We start from the raw sequence: 12,380 nt of genomic DNA, 5'->3' as shown, positions 1-12,380 counted from the left end.
CCCCCCCCCCCCCCCCCCCGCTCCCTTTTTTCTTAAAGAAGTTTTCCTTTTAACTCAGCCATCTAATTTCTACTTCCTTTTCTATTGTTAGTACTTGGTACTATCTCATTTCCAGTATTTCAAAGTTAAATTTTATTATTAAGATACTGCATCTATAATGAAGTGGTCAGTGACTTTTAGAGTATTAGTTATTAATGTAGTCTAGTAGTTTGACTAGAACTTAATGTCTATTTTCAGTTAATTTACTGACTGAACATGGATAAGTAATTTTTCTGGGCCGCACTCTTCATTTTCCTTTTAGTATTAAAAATAGCCCTGACTCCTTTCTTAAAGGAAAAAAAAAAAAAAAACACACAAAAATTTATGTATAAGGAAATTATCTCAGAGGCATTTGCAATAATGAAAAATTAAAAACAAATGTTTTGGAATTATATAATGCTTAAATAAATTATACCCTCATGCTTAAATAAATAAATCATATATCCTTATGAGGGAGTATTATCAATATTTAATGGTTTTAAGAAGAATTTTAGTGACATTGCAAATATTTAAATATAATGTTAAGTGCAAAATGTAGTTTCTAAAACTTTCTACAGATTGATCCAAACTTTGTGAAAGAATTTATGGTTCTGTCATAGATAAGCCTCCATAGAAAGCTGAAAGGAGGTCCACCAAAGTCTTAATACAGGTAGAATTATAGGGGATTTCTATTTTATTATTTATACTTCTCTTTATTGCCCACATTTTCTACAGATTTTGTGAATAAGTAATATATTTACATGGTTCAGGAAAGTTTTTTTTTAAGTATAAAAAGGTATATAGTAAAAATCTCCTTCTCATCCCTATCTCCTCAGCCACTCAGCCTTCTTTTCCACAGGCAACCAATATATTTGATTTTTTGTCCTCCCAGAGGTATTTTCTAAGTTATGTATATATGTTCTCAAACATATATAAAATTGTTTATTTTGACAGAGAAGTACTCTGTCAAAGGGTTTGGGTGTTTGTAATCTTAATAATTGAATTATTTGGGTTTATCTCATAATTAGAAAGGCTTTTTTTCCTTCACAATGATAAAAGAATCCCTCCTTGGTTTCTTTTATACTTTTTGTTTCATTTTAAACATTTACATTTTGAGGGATGCCTGGGTAGCTTAGTCGTTAAGCGTCTGCCTTCAGCTCAGGTCATGATCCCAGGGTCTTGGGATCGAGCCGTGCATCAGGCTCCCTGCTCGGCCGGAAGCCTGCTTCTCCCTCTCCCTCTTCCACTCCCCCTGCTTGTGTTCCCTCTCTCGCTGTCTCTCTCTCTGTCAAATTAAAAAAAAAAAATTTCAAAAAAAAATTTACATTTTGAGTCATGTGGGATTTTTCTGGAGTACAGTGTCAAGTATGGATACAACTAAATTATTTTCCAGATGTCTCCTTCATTGTCCCAATATTATTATTTTTTTTAGAAATCCTATCTTTTTCTCTGATTTGAGATGCCGCCTTTTTAATATACTAAATTCTTATATGTATGTGCGTTTATTTAGGAGATTTTATTCTGTTCATTGGTCTGTCATTTTATGTGCTAGTTTCGCATTTTAAAAACATTTTATATCCAAAAATATTTTAATGTCCTTTTGGTTATTACCTCCTTACTGTTATTTTAAAACATTTTCCTGGCTGTTCTTATTTATTTTACCACATGAACTTTAGAATCAGTTGTCTAGTTCAATAAAAAGTCTTGGTATTTTTATTGGTATAAAGTTAAATTTATAAATTTATTTATGGAAAATTAACATCATCGTGTTACTTTTTTCACTTTTTTATTAAGATGCAAATTACATACAGCAGAATTCATTCTTTTTAATGTACAGTTCTGTGTGTTTTGATAAACACATACAGTTGTGTAATAACCATTACCACAATGAAGATATAGAACAGTCCCATTAGCATCCACAATTCCTTCCTGCCTTTTTTGTGTTATTTTTAGATTAAAAAAAAAAAAAAAAACCTCAAAAATTTTAAAAAGTAAAATAATTCTGACTTTTGGGGACATTAAGATGAATAGATTTTTTTACTTTTTTTTTTTAAGATTTTATTTATTTGTCAGAGAGAGAAGGGGGGAGAGAGAGAGCATGAGCACAAACGGGGAGCTGCAGGCAGGAGAAGCAGGCTCTCTGCCAAGCAAGAAGCCTGATGTGGGACTCCATCCCAGGACCCTGGGATCATGACCTGAGCTGAAGGAAGACACTAAAGCAAGTGAGCCACCCAGGCATCCCTAGATATTTTTACTTCTTAGAAGAATGTGCTATAGTAATGGTATTACCCATATTTGAATAATAAAATTTTCAATCCTTGGTAATGGCCAGTAGTAATTGAGCCAAAAAAGATGCTTTTTCTCCTTATAACAGGAGCCAGCATTGACTCACAGAGGGTGTGTTAGATTAAGGACTGGAGTCCTTTTCATTATTAGTTTTGCTGGTGCTGAGAACTATTAGGAGGTATGGGTTTTGTTGTTGTTGTTGTTATTGATGACTTATTTTTCTTAGTAACCTGTTCTTTCTTCATAATGTATGTGAAATTATATATGTGACGTATATTTGTGTTTGGGAATGGAAAACAAGGTAGTTCTGTAAATTTTCTTACTCTCTCCCCATTTTATTTTTTTTTAAACTTCCACAATCATCTTTTACTAAGCTTTTAAAACTGAGAATAGGAGTGCCTGGCTGGCTCAGTTGGAAGTGCGACTCTTAATTTCAGGGTTGTGAGTTCAAGCCCCATGTTGGGTATAGAGATTACTTAGATGAATAAATATTTTTTAAAAAGTGTGTGAGAATCCACACAGTGGTATACTATGAATTAATAAAGAGGAATGAAGAAAGTCTCTTTCCCCTAGACTGATCAATCTACTGGATTTATTGTTAAGAAAAAAAAAAGAGAGAAAGAGATATATATAGAATGTTACTGCTTACCTAAGACTGGGTGACGGCATGTATACTCATATTGCTTATATTTTCAAAAACACATTGGAAGGATAAACTATACAATTTTAAAAAATGGAAAGTGAGAACAGATGGGTGAAAAGACAAGAAAGACTAGACTTCTCTAAATAGATCTTGTCTTATACATTTATGGTTTACATAATTATAAAACAAAATTAAACCAACATGAAAAACTTTTTTTTTTTAAAGATTTTATTTACTTATTTGACAGAGAGAGACACAGTGAGAGCAGGATCACAAGCAGGGGGAGAGGGAGAGGGAGAAGCAGGCTTCCCGCGGAGCAGGGAGCCCGATGCAGGGCTCGATCCCAGGACCCCGGGATCATGACCTGAGCCGAAGGCAGACGCTTAACGACTGAGCCACCCAGGCGCCCCGAAAAACTTTCTAAAAAGCAAAAATAAAAAAGCAAGATTAAACAGGTGAACCTAATTATATATAGACTTGATGGCATAATTGCACCAAAAGGAACTAAGTGCCTTTTAAACATAGAATTAATCTATACAGGGCGCCTGGGTGGCTCAGTTGGTTGGGCGACTGCCTTCGGCTCAGGTCATGATCCTGGAGTCCCTGGATCGAGTCCCGCATTGGGCTCCCTGCTCCGCAGGGAGTCTGCTTCTCCCTCTGACCCTCCCCCCTCTCATGTGCTCTCTGTCTCATTCTCTCTGTCAAATAAATAAATAAAATCTTTAAAAAAAAAAAAAAAGAATTAATCTATACATGCCAGATAAGATATACTCCAAGGACATAAATAATTGCAAAGTAACTTCAGTAATCATACTGTTAATGATAATATTAGTATTGTGGACTCTAAATATTATATGATATCTAAATATGATATGATATCTTATTTTGGGAAGTTGGGAAGACTAGTTGTGTATTAGTTTGCTCAGGCTGCCATAAAAATACCACAGACTGGATGGCTTAACCAACAGAAATGCATTTCTTATGGTTCTGGAGGCTGGAAGTCCAAGATCTAGGTGGTGGCAGGCTAGAACAATACTTTACTCACATAGAGAAGAGACAAAACAAGATCAGCTTCAGTAGTAGGTATTGGCCCCCACAGCTAGCAGTCACTCTCTGCAGTTGATGCAGGCCATTGGTCTGTACACACTCCTCTTGTGCCACAGAATGACTTCATCTTGTCCCAACAGAGGACATATATATTAGTGGGGTTTTCTAGGTAACCTATGACACACAGAACTTTCACAGCAAAGGAGTACAAACCAAGTCTGAAACTGGGAAAGGTATTCTCATTCAAGGTAATAAGTCCAGCACAGGCTGGGAGGACTCTAAATCTTGGTAAGAAAGTGTTCTAGGCCCACGGCTGAAGGGGGGCTGAAAGACTATGCACAAGACTACCTTTCTCAATACATACTTTATTATTTCCTGTAGGAAGTACACACATGCCTCCCACCCCCAGTTAACTTGATAGATAAAACTTCTAGCTCTAATAACCAGTTTATAGGAGGTATATGGGATAGAAGAACCTGTTAAATGACATGCAGTTAGAAAATTCAAAATGTGGGAGACTGCAGGAAAAAACAGTCCAGTTACTTCGACTATTAAATTGCAGTGGGAGGGGGGTAATTTATGTATTTAAAAAGATACTTAGATATAGCAACCAAAAGCAATGTGGGCACCTTGTTTGGATCTTAATTTGAACAAAACAACTAAAAACAAATAGTTGGGGAAATGTGACAACAATCTGTTTAGTTTTCCTTTGCTGTAGAAAAACTTAGTCCAAAACTTAGCAACTTATAACAGTAAACATTTATTATCTTGTAGTTTCTGTGGGTCAGAAATTCAGGAGTGGCTTAACTGGGTCATCAGGCTCACAGACTCACAAGGCTGCATTCGTCTCTAGTTCTAGTCTTGTTGTTGTTGTTGTTACAGATTTTATTTATTTGAGAGAGAACCCAAGTGGGCTGAAAGGCAGAGGGAGAAGGAGACTCCTCACTGAGCAGGGAGTCCAATGCGGAGCTTAGGACTCCAGGATCATGACCTTAGCAGAAGGCAGACGCTTAATCGACTGAGCCACCCAGGTGCCCCTCTAGTCTTGAGAAGGATTCACTTCCTGTATAGTGCTTGTTAAGATTCAGTTCTCTCTGATGGTTGACTGGAGGCCTCCCTTGGTTTCTTGCTACATGGGGTTCTCCGCAGAGTTTTCACAACATGGCAAGCTTCCTTTTTAAGGCTGAATAATACTCCATTTCATGTATGTACTGCATTTTGTTTATCTACTTCTCTGTTGATGAACACTTGGGTTGCTTCCACCTTTTGGCTCCTGTGAATAATGCTTCTCTGAACAGGAGTGTGCAAATATCTTCAAATCCCTGCTTTCAGTTACTTTGTGTACCCAGAAATGGAATTACTAGATCAAATGGTGATTAAAGATCTCTTTTTTGATGAACAACCATACTGTTTTCCACAGTGGTTGTACCATTTTACATTCCCACCAGCAATGCACTTGTTATTTTCTGTTTTGTTTTTGTTTTTTGTTTTTGATCATAACCTAATGGATGTGATGTGGTATCTCACTGTGGTTTTGATTTGCATTTTCCTAATATTTAGTAGTGTTGAGCATCTTTTTGCATTCTTGTTAGCCATTTGTACATCTTCTTTGGATAAATTTCTTTTCAAGTCCTTTGCCTATTTTTGAATTCTGTAGGGTTTTTTTTTTTTTAAACAGAACAGATAAACACTTAAGTCTGCCTACTAGCATACTCACCATGGTGTATCATTGCTGTTTTTTAGTTTTGTATTTGTCACTGGATTTGAAGCTTCTTGAGGGCATGGACTGTGTGTCTTCTCTCTTTGTTACCTTGGTGCTGCTTAGAACATAGTAAGAAGTGAATCCAAAATCTGAAGGAGTTCTGTCATTTTGTATTCTGAAAATAAACACTCAGATTCAGTCCTTAGATTTTAATCTCAAATTCTCTGTGGTATAGACAAATGTGAAGGAGAAAACCTACCAGCACTGTTCCCTCAAATCATCTCATTTCATCTCTGTTCAGAAACTATATTGATATTCATTCCTTACTCCCAAGTGTTCAGAAATAACACGGTATTATAAAAATAAACTTGACCATATAAGTAAGTCTTTATATTTCATCTTATGTAAATTTTTAATTAAAGGGTACACATCTGAAAAAATATTTTGGTATAGATATTAATAGTGTGGTGTAACTAAGAATTTTAGCAAGTTTAGATGTAATAAAAAATTGTGGTTAAATTGTTAGTCTGTGTTTAGGAAACATAACCTATCTTCTGTTTTGGTATTTGAAAGGTTGCTCTTTGATCAAGACACATCTCTTAGATCTGAATTCAGTCTCCATCCTGGTATAAGTGGAATGTACAAAGGTGAGAAATAATTTTTTTTCACTAAGTAGTCCCTTTAATTTGCCAAGTGTTATTATTCTATCAGCTTCTCCTTTTATGGTTAGTTTTTTTTTTTTTTTTTTTTTTAAGATTTTATTTATTTATTTGAGAGAGAGAATGAGAGAGAGCACATGAGAGGGGGGAGGGTCAGAGGGAGAAGCAGACTCCCTGCGGAGCAGGGAGCCCGATGCGGGACTCGATCCAGGGACTCCAGGATCATGACCTGAGCTGAAGGCAGTCGCTTAACCAACTGAGCCACCCAGGCGCCCTGGTTAGTTTTGTTTTTAACTTTACACAGAATTAGTTTCTTATACTCATCTGTAATAGACCCTAAGGTCTACTAAGGTCTATTACTATAAGGATAGCAAAGGGAATGATAACTTCTGGAAGGTGTTTATGACTCCTAGAGGGGCCGTCAGAGATATGCAAGTGACACCCAGATAGCTCTTCCCCTTTACAAAAATTTCCAGCTTAACCCTAGAACTTGTTTATTTGCAAAAGTGAATAGTACTTTCTAATACCAGTCTGATTATTTCAGAATGAAATACCAAATATCCTTGGTATATTTATATATATTTAATTTTTTATTTAATTTTTTTTTTATTTTTTTACTAAATTTATTTTATCTTTTTTTAAAGATTTTATTTATTCATTTGACAGAGAGAGACACAGCAAGAGAGGGAACACAAGCAGGGGAGTGGGAGAGGGAGAAGCAGGCTCCCTTCTGAGCAGGGAGCCCAATGCAGGGCTCGATCCCAGAACCCTGAGATCATGACCTGAGCTGAAGGCAGATGCTTAATCAACTGAGCCACCCAGGCGCCCCTATATTTAATTTTTTAAACTTGAGTTTAGTTGATGCATGATGTTACATTAGTTTCAGGTGTACATCATAGTGATTTAATTTTATGGGTTATGCTAGGCTCACCACAGTTTTAGTACCATCTGTCACATACAGTGTTACTACAGTATTATTGACTATATTCCCTATGCTATGCTTCTCTTACTGTGACTTATTTATTCCATAGCTGGAAACCTGTATCTTCCACTCCCTTTCACTCATTTTGTCCATTTTCCCAACCCCTGTCTCCTCTGGCAACCATCCGTTTGTTCTCTGTATTTCTAGGTCTGGTTCAGCTTTTTTGTGTGTGTGTGTATTCGTTTGTTCTGTGTTTTAGATTCCCTGTATGAGTGAAATCATATGGTATTTGTCTTTCTTAGTCTGGCTTATTATACACTAATAACAAAGTAGCAGAAAGAGAAATTGAGAAAATAATCCCATCCATAATTGCAGCAAAAAGAATAAAACACCTACAAGTAAACTTAACCAAGGAGGTGAAAGACCTATATTGTGGAAACTATGAAATACTGATGAAAGAAATTGGAGATGACACAAATAGAAAGATATTCCATGATCATGGATTGGAAGAATTAATATTGTTAAAATGTCCATGTCACCCAAAGCAATTTACAGAGTCAATGAATGCTTATTGAAATACCAACAACATTTTTTACAGAACTAGAACAAATGCTAATATGTATAGAGCCACAAAAGAGCCTGAATAGCCAAAGCAGTCTTGAGAAAGAAGAACAAAGCTGGAAGTGTCACAATCCCAGATTTCAAGGTATACTACAAAGCTGTAGTAATCAAAACAGTATAGTATTGGCACAAAAGATTGATGGAACAGAATAGAGAACCCAGAAATAAACCCATACTTTTAGGGTCAATTAATCTATGACAAATTAGGCAAGAATGTGCAATGGGAAAAATACAATCTTTTCAAAAACGGTGCTGGGAAACTGGACAGCTACAAGCAAAAGAATGAAACTGGACTAATTTCTTACACCATACACAAGAATAAACTCAAATGGATTAAAGACTTAATTGTAAGACCTGAAACCATAAAAACCCTAGAAGAGAACACAGGCAGTAATTTTTCTGACATCGGCCCTAGCAACATTTTTCTAGCTAGTTATGTCTCCAAAAACAAGGGAAACAAAAGCAAAAATAAGCTATTGGAACTACAGCAAAATAAACTTTCCTGCAGTAAAGGAAATCATCAACATAATGAAAGGCAACCTACTTAATGGGAGAAGAGATTTGCAAATGATATATCTGATAAGGGGTTAATTTCTAAAATGTATACGACTTATACAACTCGATACCTAAAAAACAATCTAAGTAAAAAATGGGCAGAGGACCCGAATAGACATTTGTTGTAAAGAAGACATACAGATGGCCAACAGATATATGAAAAGATGCTCAATATCACTAACCGTCAGGGAAATGCAAATCAAAATCACAAAGCGTTACCACCTTAGACCTGTCAGAATGGCTAAAATCAAAAAGACAAGAAATAACAAGTGTTGGTGAGGATATAGAGAAAAAGGAACCCTTGTGCCCTGATGGTGGTAATGTAAATTGGTACAACTGCAATAGAAGACAGTGTGGAGGTTCCTCAAAAAATTAAAAATAGTAATAACATATCCAATAATTCCACTACTGGGTATTTACCCAAAGAAAATAAAAACACTATCAAAAAAATATGTGCACTCTTATGCTTATTGCAGCATTATTTACAGTAGCCAGGATATGGAAGTAACCTAAGTGTTCATTGATAGACAAATGGATAAAGAAGATGAGCTGTGTATATATAGTGGAATGGTACACAGCCATGAAAAAGATGAGATCATGCCGTTTGTGACAACATGGATGGACCGAGAGGGTATTATGCTCAATGAAAGAAGTCAGACTGAAAAAGGCAAATACCATATGATTTCACTGATATGTGGTATGTATATTTTTTGAAAGTACCTTTTACCTACCAATTTTTTCTACTTCCTGAGTCCACTTCTAGGTCAGTTTAAATGCTTCTAGAAAAATGTATCACTGATCATCACTGTTCAAAAAGATAAATTTTGCAGTAGCTGTTTAAGGGGTACCTTATTTCCTTTTATGCTTTCTTCTTGTGAGCCATTTTTTATTTTCAAGGATGTCTGAAAATAGGTATGGGAAAAAAGAAAAATTTCCTAACCACCACAAAGATCTTTTATATATAGTTCACAGAGTCTTTTCACTGTACATCATCTTACTTGGTACTCCAAAGGCAAGTTGCAGTTTCATCTTGGAGGGATTTTTCCTACATGTAGTTGGAAGAGGCAGTGTGTAATAGTAGTCTCCAGAACCTACTCTTATGTTATATAAAGTACCACTAGGAAGAAGTTAGAGGTATGTTTTAGTATTCCAACCAAGTTTTTTCTTTGCTTTCCTTCTTCTTTTTCTTTCCTTTTCCAAATTGATAGACTTTTATTATTTTTGCTAATTATTAAATGAATAAAATTTTTCTAAATACAAAATTATATAATGTAGAAAGTGTAAGGTCCCACCCCCTACTCTTCCCTATAATTCTACTCCCAACAATTGCCAGTGTTTAGTATTTGTATATTTTTCTAGACTTTTGTATGCCAATATGAATATCTTTTTTTATAATTGGTATTATGTTAAATATATTGATCTTCCTCAACCTTTTAAATTGCTACATGTTATTCTGTATGAATGTACCCTTATTTAATGAATTGATAATATTTTTGGTATTTCTCAATACTGTAATAAATGTGAATATTCTAATATTTACACCTTTGCCTGCTTTTCTGATTATTTCCTTAGTATAACTAGCTAAAATTAGATTTGTTTTTAAAGGATGGGCACATGTCAGATCTTGACACATATTACCCCTAAAAAAGAGGGCTTTTTCCTTTAGATCCAACAAAGGATATATTCAGTTGCCAAACTACTAAATAAAAAGTATCTGATTATTTTAATTTGTATTTTTGAAGAATACCAAGGTTAGACATATTTTAATATTGAGTATTCATAGTTTTTGTGTATCTGAATTGCCTTATTTGTCTCCTAAATTATTCTCGTTTTATTATTGATTTATAAGGCCATTTTATATATTAAAGATAATAAAACTTTGTCATATATATGTTGCAATAGTTTCACTCAGTTCCCTAGTTAACTTTTGATGTTATTCATGATATATTTTGTATGCAGAAATTTTAAGGTTTTTTAAAATTTTACTTATTTTTATTTTTTAAAGATTTTATTTATTTGTCAGAGAAAGAGCACAAGCAGGGGCAGCGGCAGGCAGAGCAGGCCGAGCAGGCAGAGGGAGAAGCAGACTCCCTGCTGAGCAAGGAGCCCAGTGTGGGACTTGATCCCAGGACCCTGGGATCATGACCTGAGCTGAAGGCAGGCACTTAACCGACTGAGCCACCCAGGCGTCCCTAAGTTTTTTTTTTTTTTAAGATTTTATTTGAGAGAGAAAGAGCGAGCAGGGGCGGGTGGGGGGTGTGATGGCATGGGGGAAAGGGCAGAGGGAGAGGGAGAAGCAGACTCCCTGCTGGGCAGGAAGCCCGATGCGGGGCTTGATCCCCAGACCCTGAGATTGTGACCTGAGCTGAAGGCAGATGCTTAACTGACTAAGCCACCCAGGTGCCCTTAAGTTTTTACATAGTAAAACCTGTCAGTCTTTTCTTCTGGGGTTTCTTGGTTTTTTCAAATTTGGAAATATTTTATCTACCACAAGACCATAAAGGTTTTTCTTTTACCTTTAGTTACCTTTGTTATATTTATTCATCTCGTTGTCACTGTTTAAAATACCATCATTGGGGCACCTGGGTGGCTCAGTCGTTAAGCGGCTGCCTTTGGCTCAGGTCATGATCCCAGGGTCCTGGGATCAAGCCCCACATTGGGCTCCCTGCTAGGCGGGAAGCCTGCTTCTCCCCCTCCCGCTCCCCCTGCTTGTGTTCCCTCTCTCGCTGTGTCTCTCTCTGTCAAATAAATAAATAAAATAAGAATAAAATAAATAAAATACCATTATTATTTTATATTAACTTCCCAGATATATATAGGTCTGTTTTCTACTTCTTGTTTTGTTTCATTGTTCTATTTAACTATATTTAGTAATGTACCATCACTACATTATTTTATCAGCCTTAGCTTTTAGTATATTTCTTTATCTGGTAGGGAAGATACCTCCTACACAAAGTAACTGGCTATAGCATTCATTCTGAGCTCCTTTGGAACAAATAGCAATCTCCGTGAAGTAGGAGAGTACCCATTGCCATCTTCCAGTGTATCCTCTTTCATCTTTGGTTGGTGGGATTTGCTCTGAGCTGGGTGGTTTCTGAGATTCTCATGGAAGAAATCCATATAGTTATTTCTGAAGGAGCCACTCCTTTTCCCATGTAGAGTGACATAGTGTTTACCAATGTTTGGTTTCCCTTTAATCCATTATCATCTTCTGACCTATAGTGGGTATATTTCCTTTTTTCTCATTGCTGCTTCAGATTTGCTTTTAAAAAAAAGAATTTCAAAAAACAACAACTAATTTCTTTGGATTCTTCTTAGGAACTGGGAAGGGAAGAAAAGTTAAAATATGAGCTCACTTTCCCATCTTAAAAATACAAACTCTGTTTTTGGATTATATACTAGCATTATGAGTTTTTATTTTTATTTTTTTATTTTTTAAAGATTTTATTTATTATAACATATATTAAGTTATATATATATTAAGTTATATATATATATAACTTACAAACTTTGATATATAAAAGTGGCAGTTAGGAAATTATAATTTACAAAATAATTTTTAATGACATTTGTAGTTTCTATAAAATCATAGAGTCCTTGTCAAAGCAGAGCAATAACACTTGCAAGTGATTTATGATTATATTTCATTCTAGGCACACCTTCTCCTGAGATTCAACTTGCGTTCAAATTCAGAGAGGATCCACAAGAGCAAAAGAGTAAAAATAAGATAATGCCTCTTAGTGAGAATGCAGTCTTACAGGTATGTAGCATATTGATTAAATACATACTTACTAAAAATTGGGAATGCTATTTCAAAGAGCGGCAAATTACTAATGATTAATTCTTTTTGTGTATTATTTTCCTGCTTTCTTCTCTTACTCAGTTTTTACCCTTTCTTAGCTAGTCATTCTGTTTCTTCTTTGCAAC

At 35.4% G+C, this 12,380-nt stretch overlaps 1 protein-coding gene across 1 annotated transcript in view; it reads left to right on the top strand.

Moving 5' to 3' along the window:
* Positions 1 to 12,380, top strand: part of ANKRD31 (ankyrin repeat domain 31) — a 140,637-nt gene that overhangs the window by 5,780 nt on the left and 122,477 nt on the right. The window contains 2 exon segments of the mRNA XM_044916663.1: positions 6,270 to 6,343; positions 12,107 to 12,213. Coding sequence (XP_044772598.1) covers positions 6,270 to 6,343; positions 12,107 to 12,213 — 181 coding nt within the window.

The sequence above is a fragment of the Neomonachus schauinslandi genome, chromosome 7 (assembly GCF_002201575.2).
Source record: "Neomonachus schauinslandi chromosome 7, ASM220157v2, whole genome shotgun sequence".
In the NCBI taxonomy this organism is placed as follows: domain Eukaryota; kingdom Metazoa; phylum Chordata; class Mammalia; order Carnivora; family Phocidae; genus Neomonachus; species Neomonachus schauinslandi.
The sequence above is the reverse complement of the archived record's forward strand: the minus strand, read 5'-3'. Positions and strand labels throughout refer to the sequence as shown.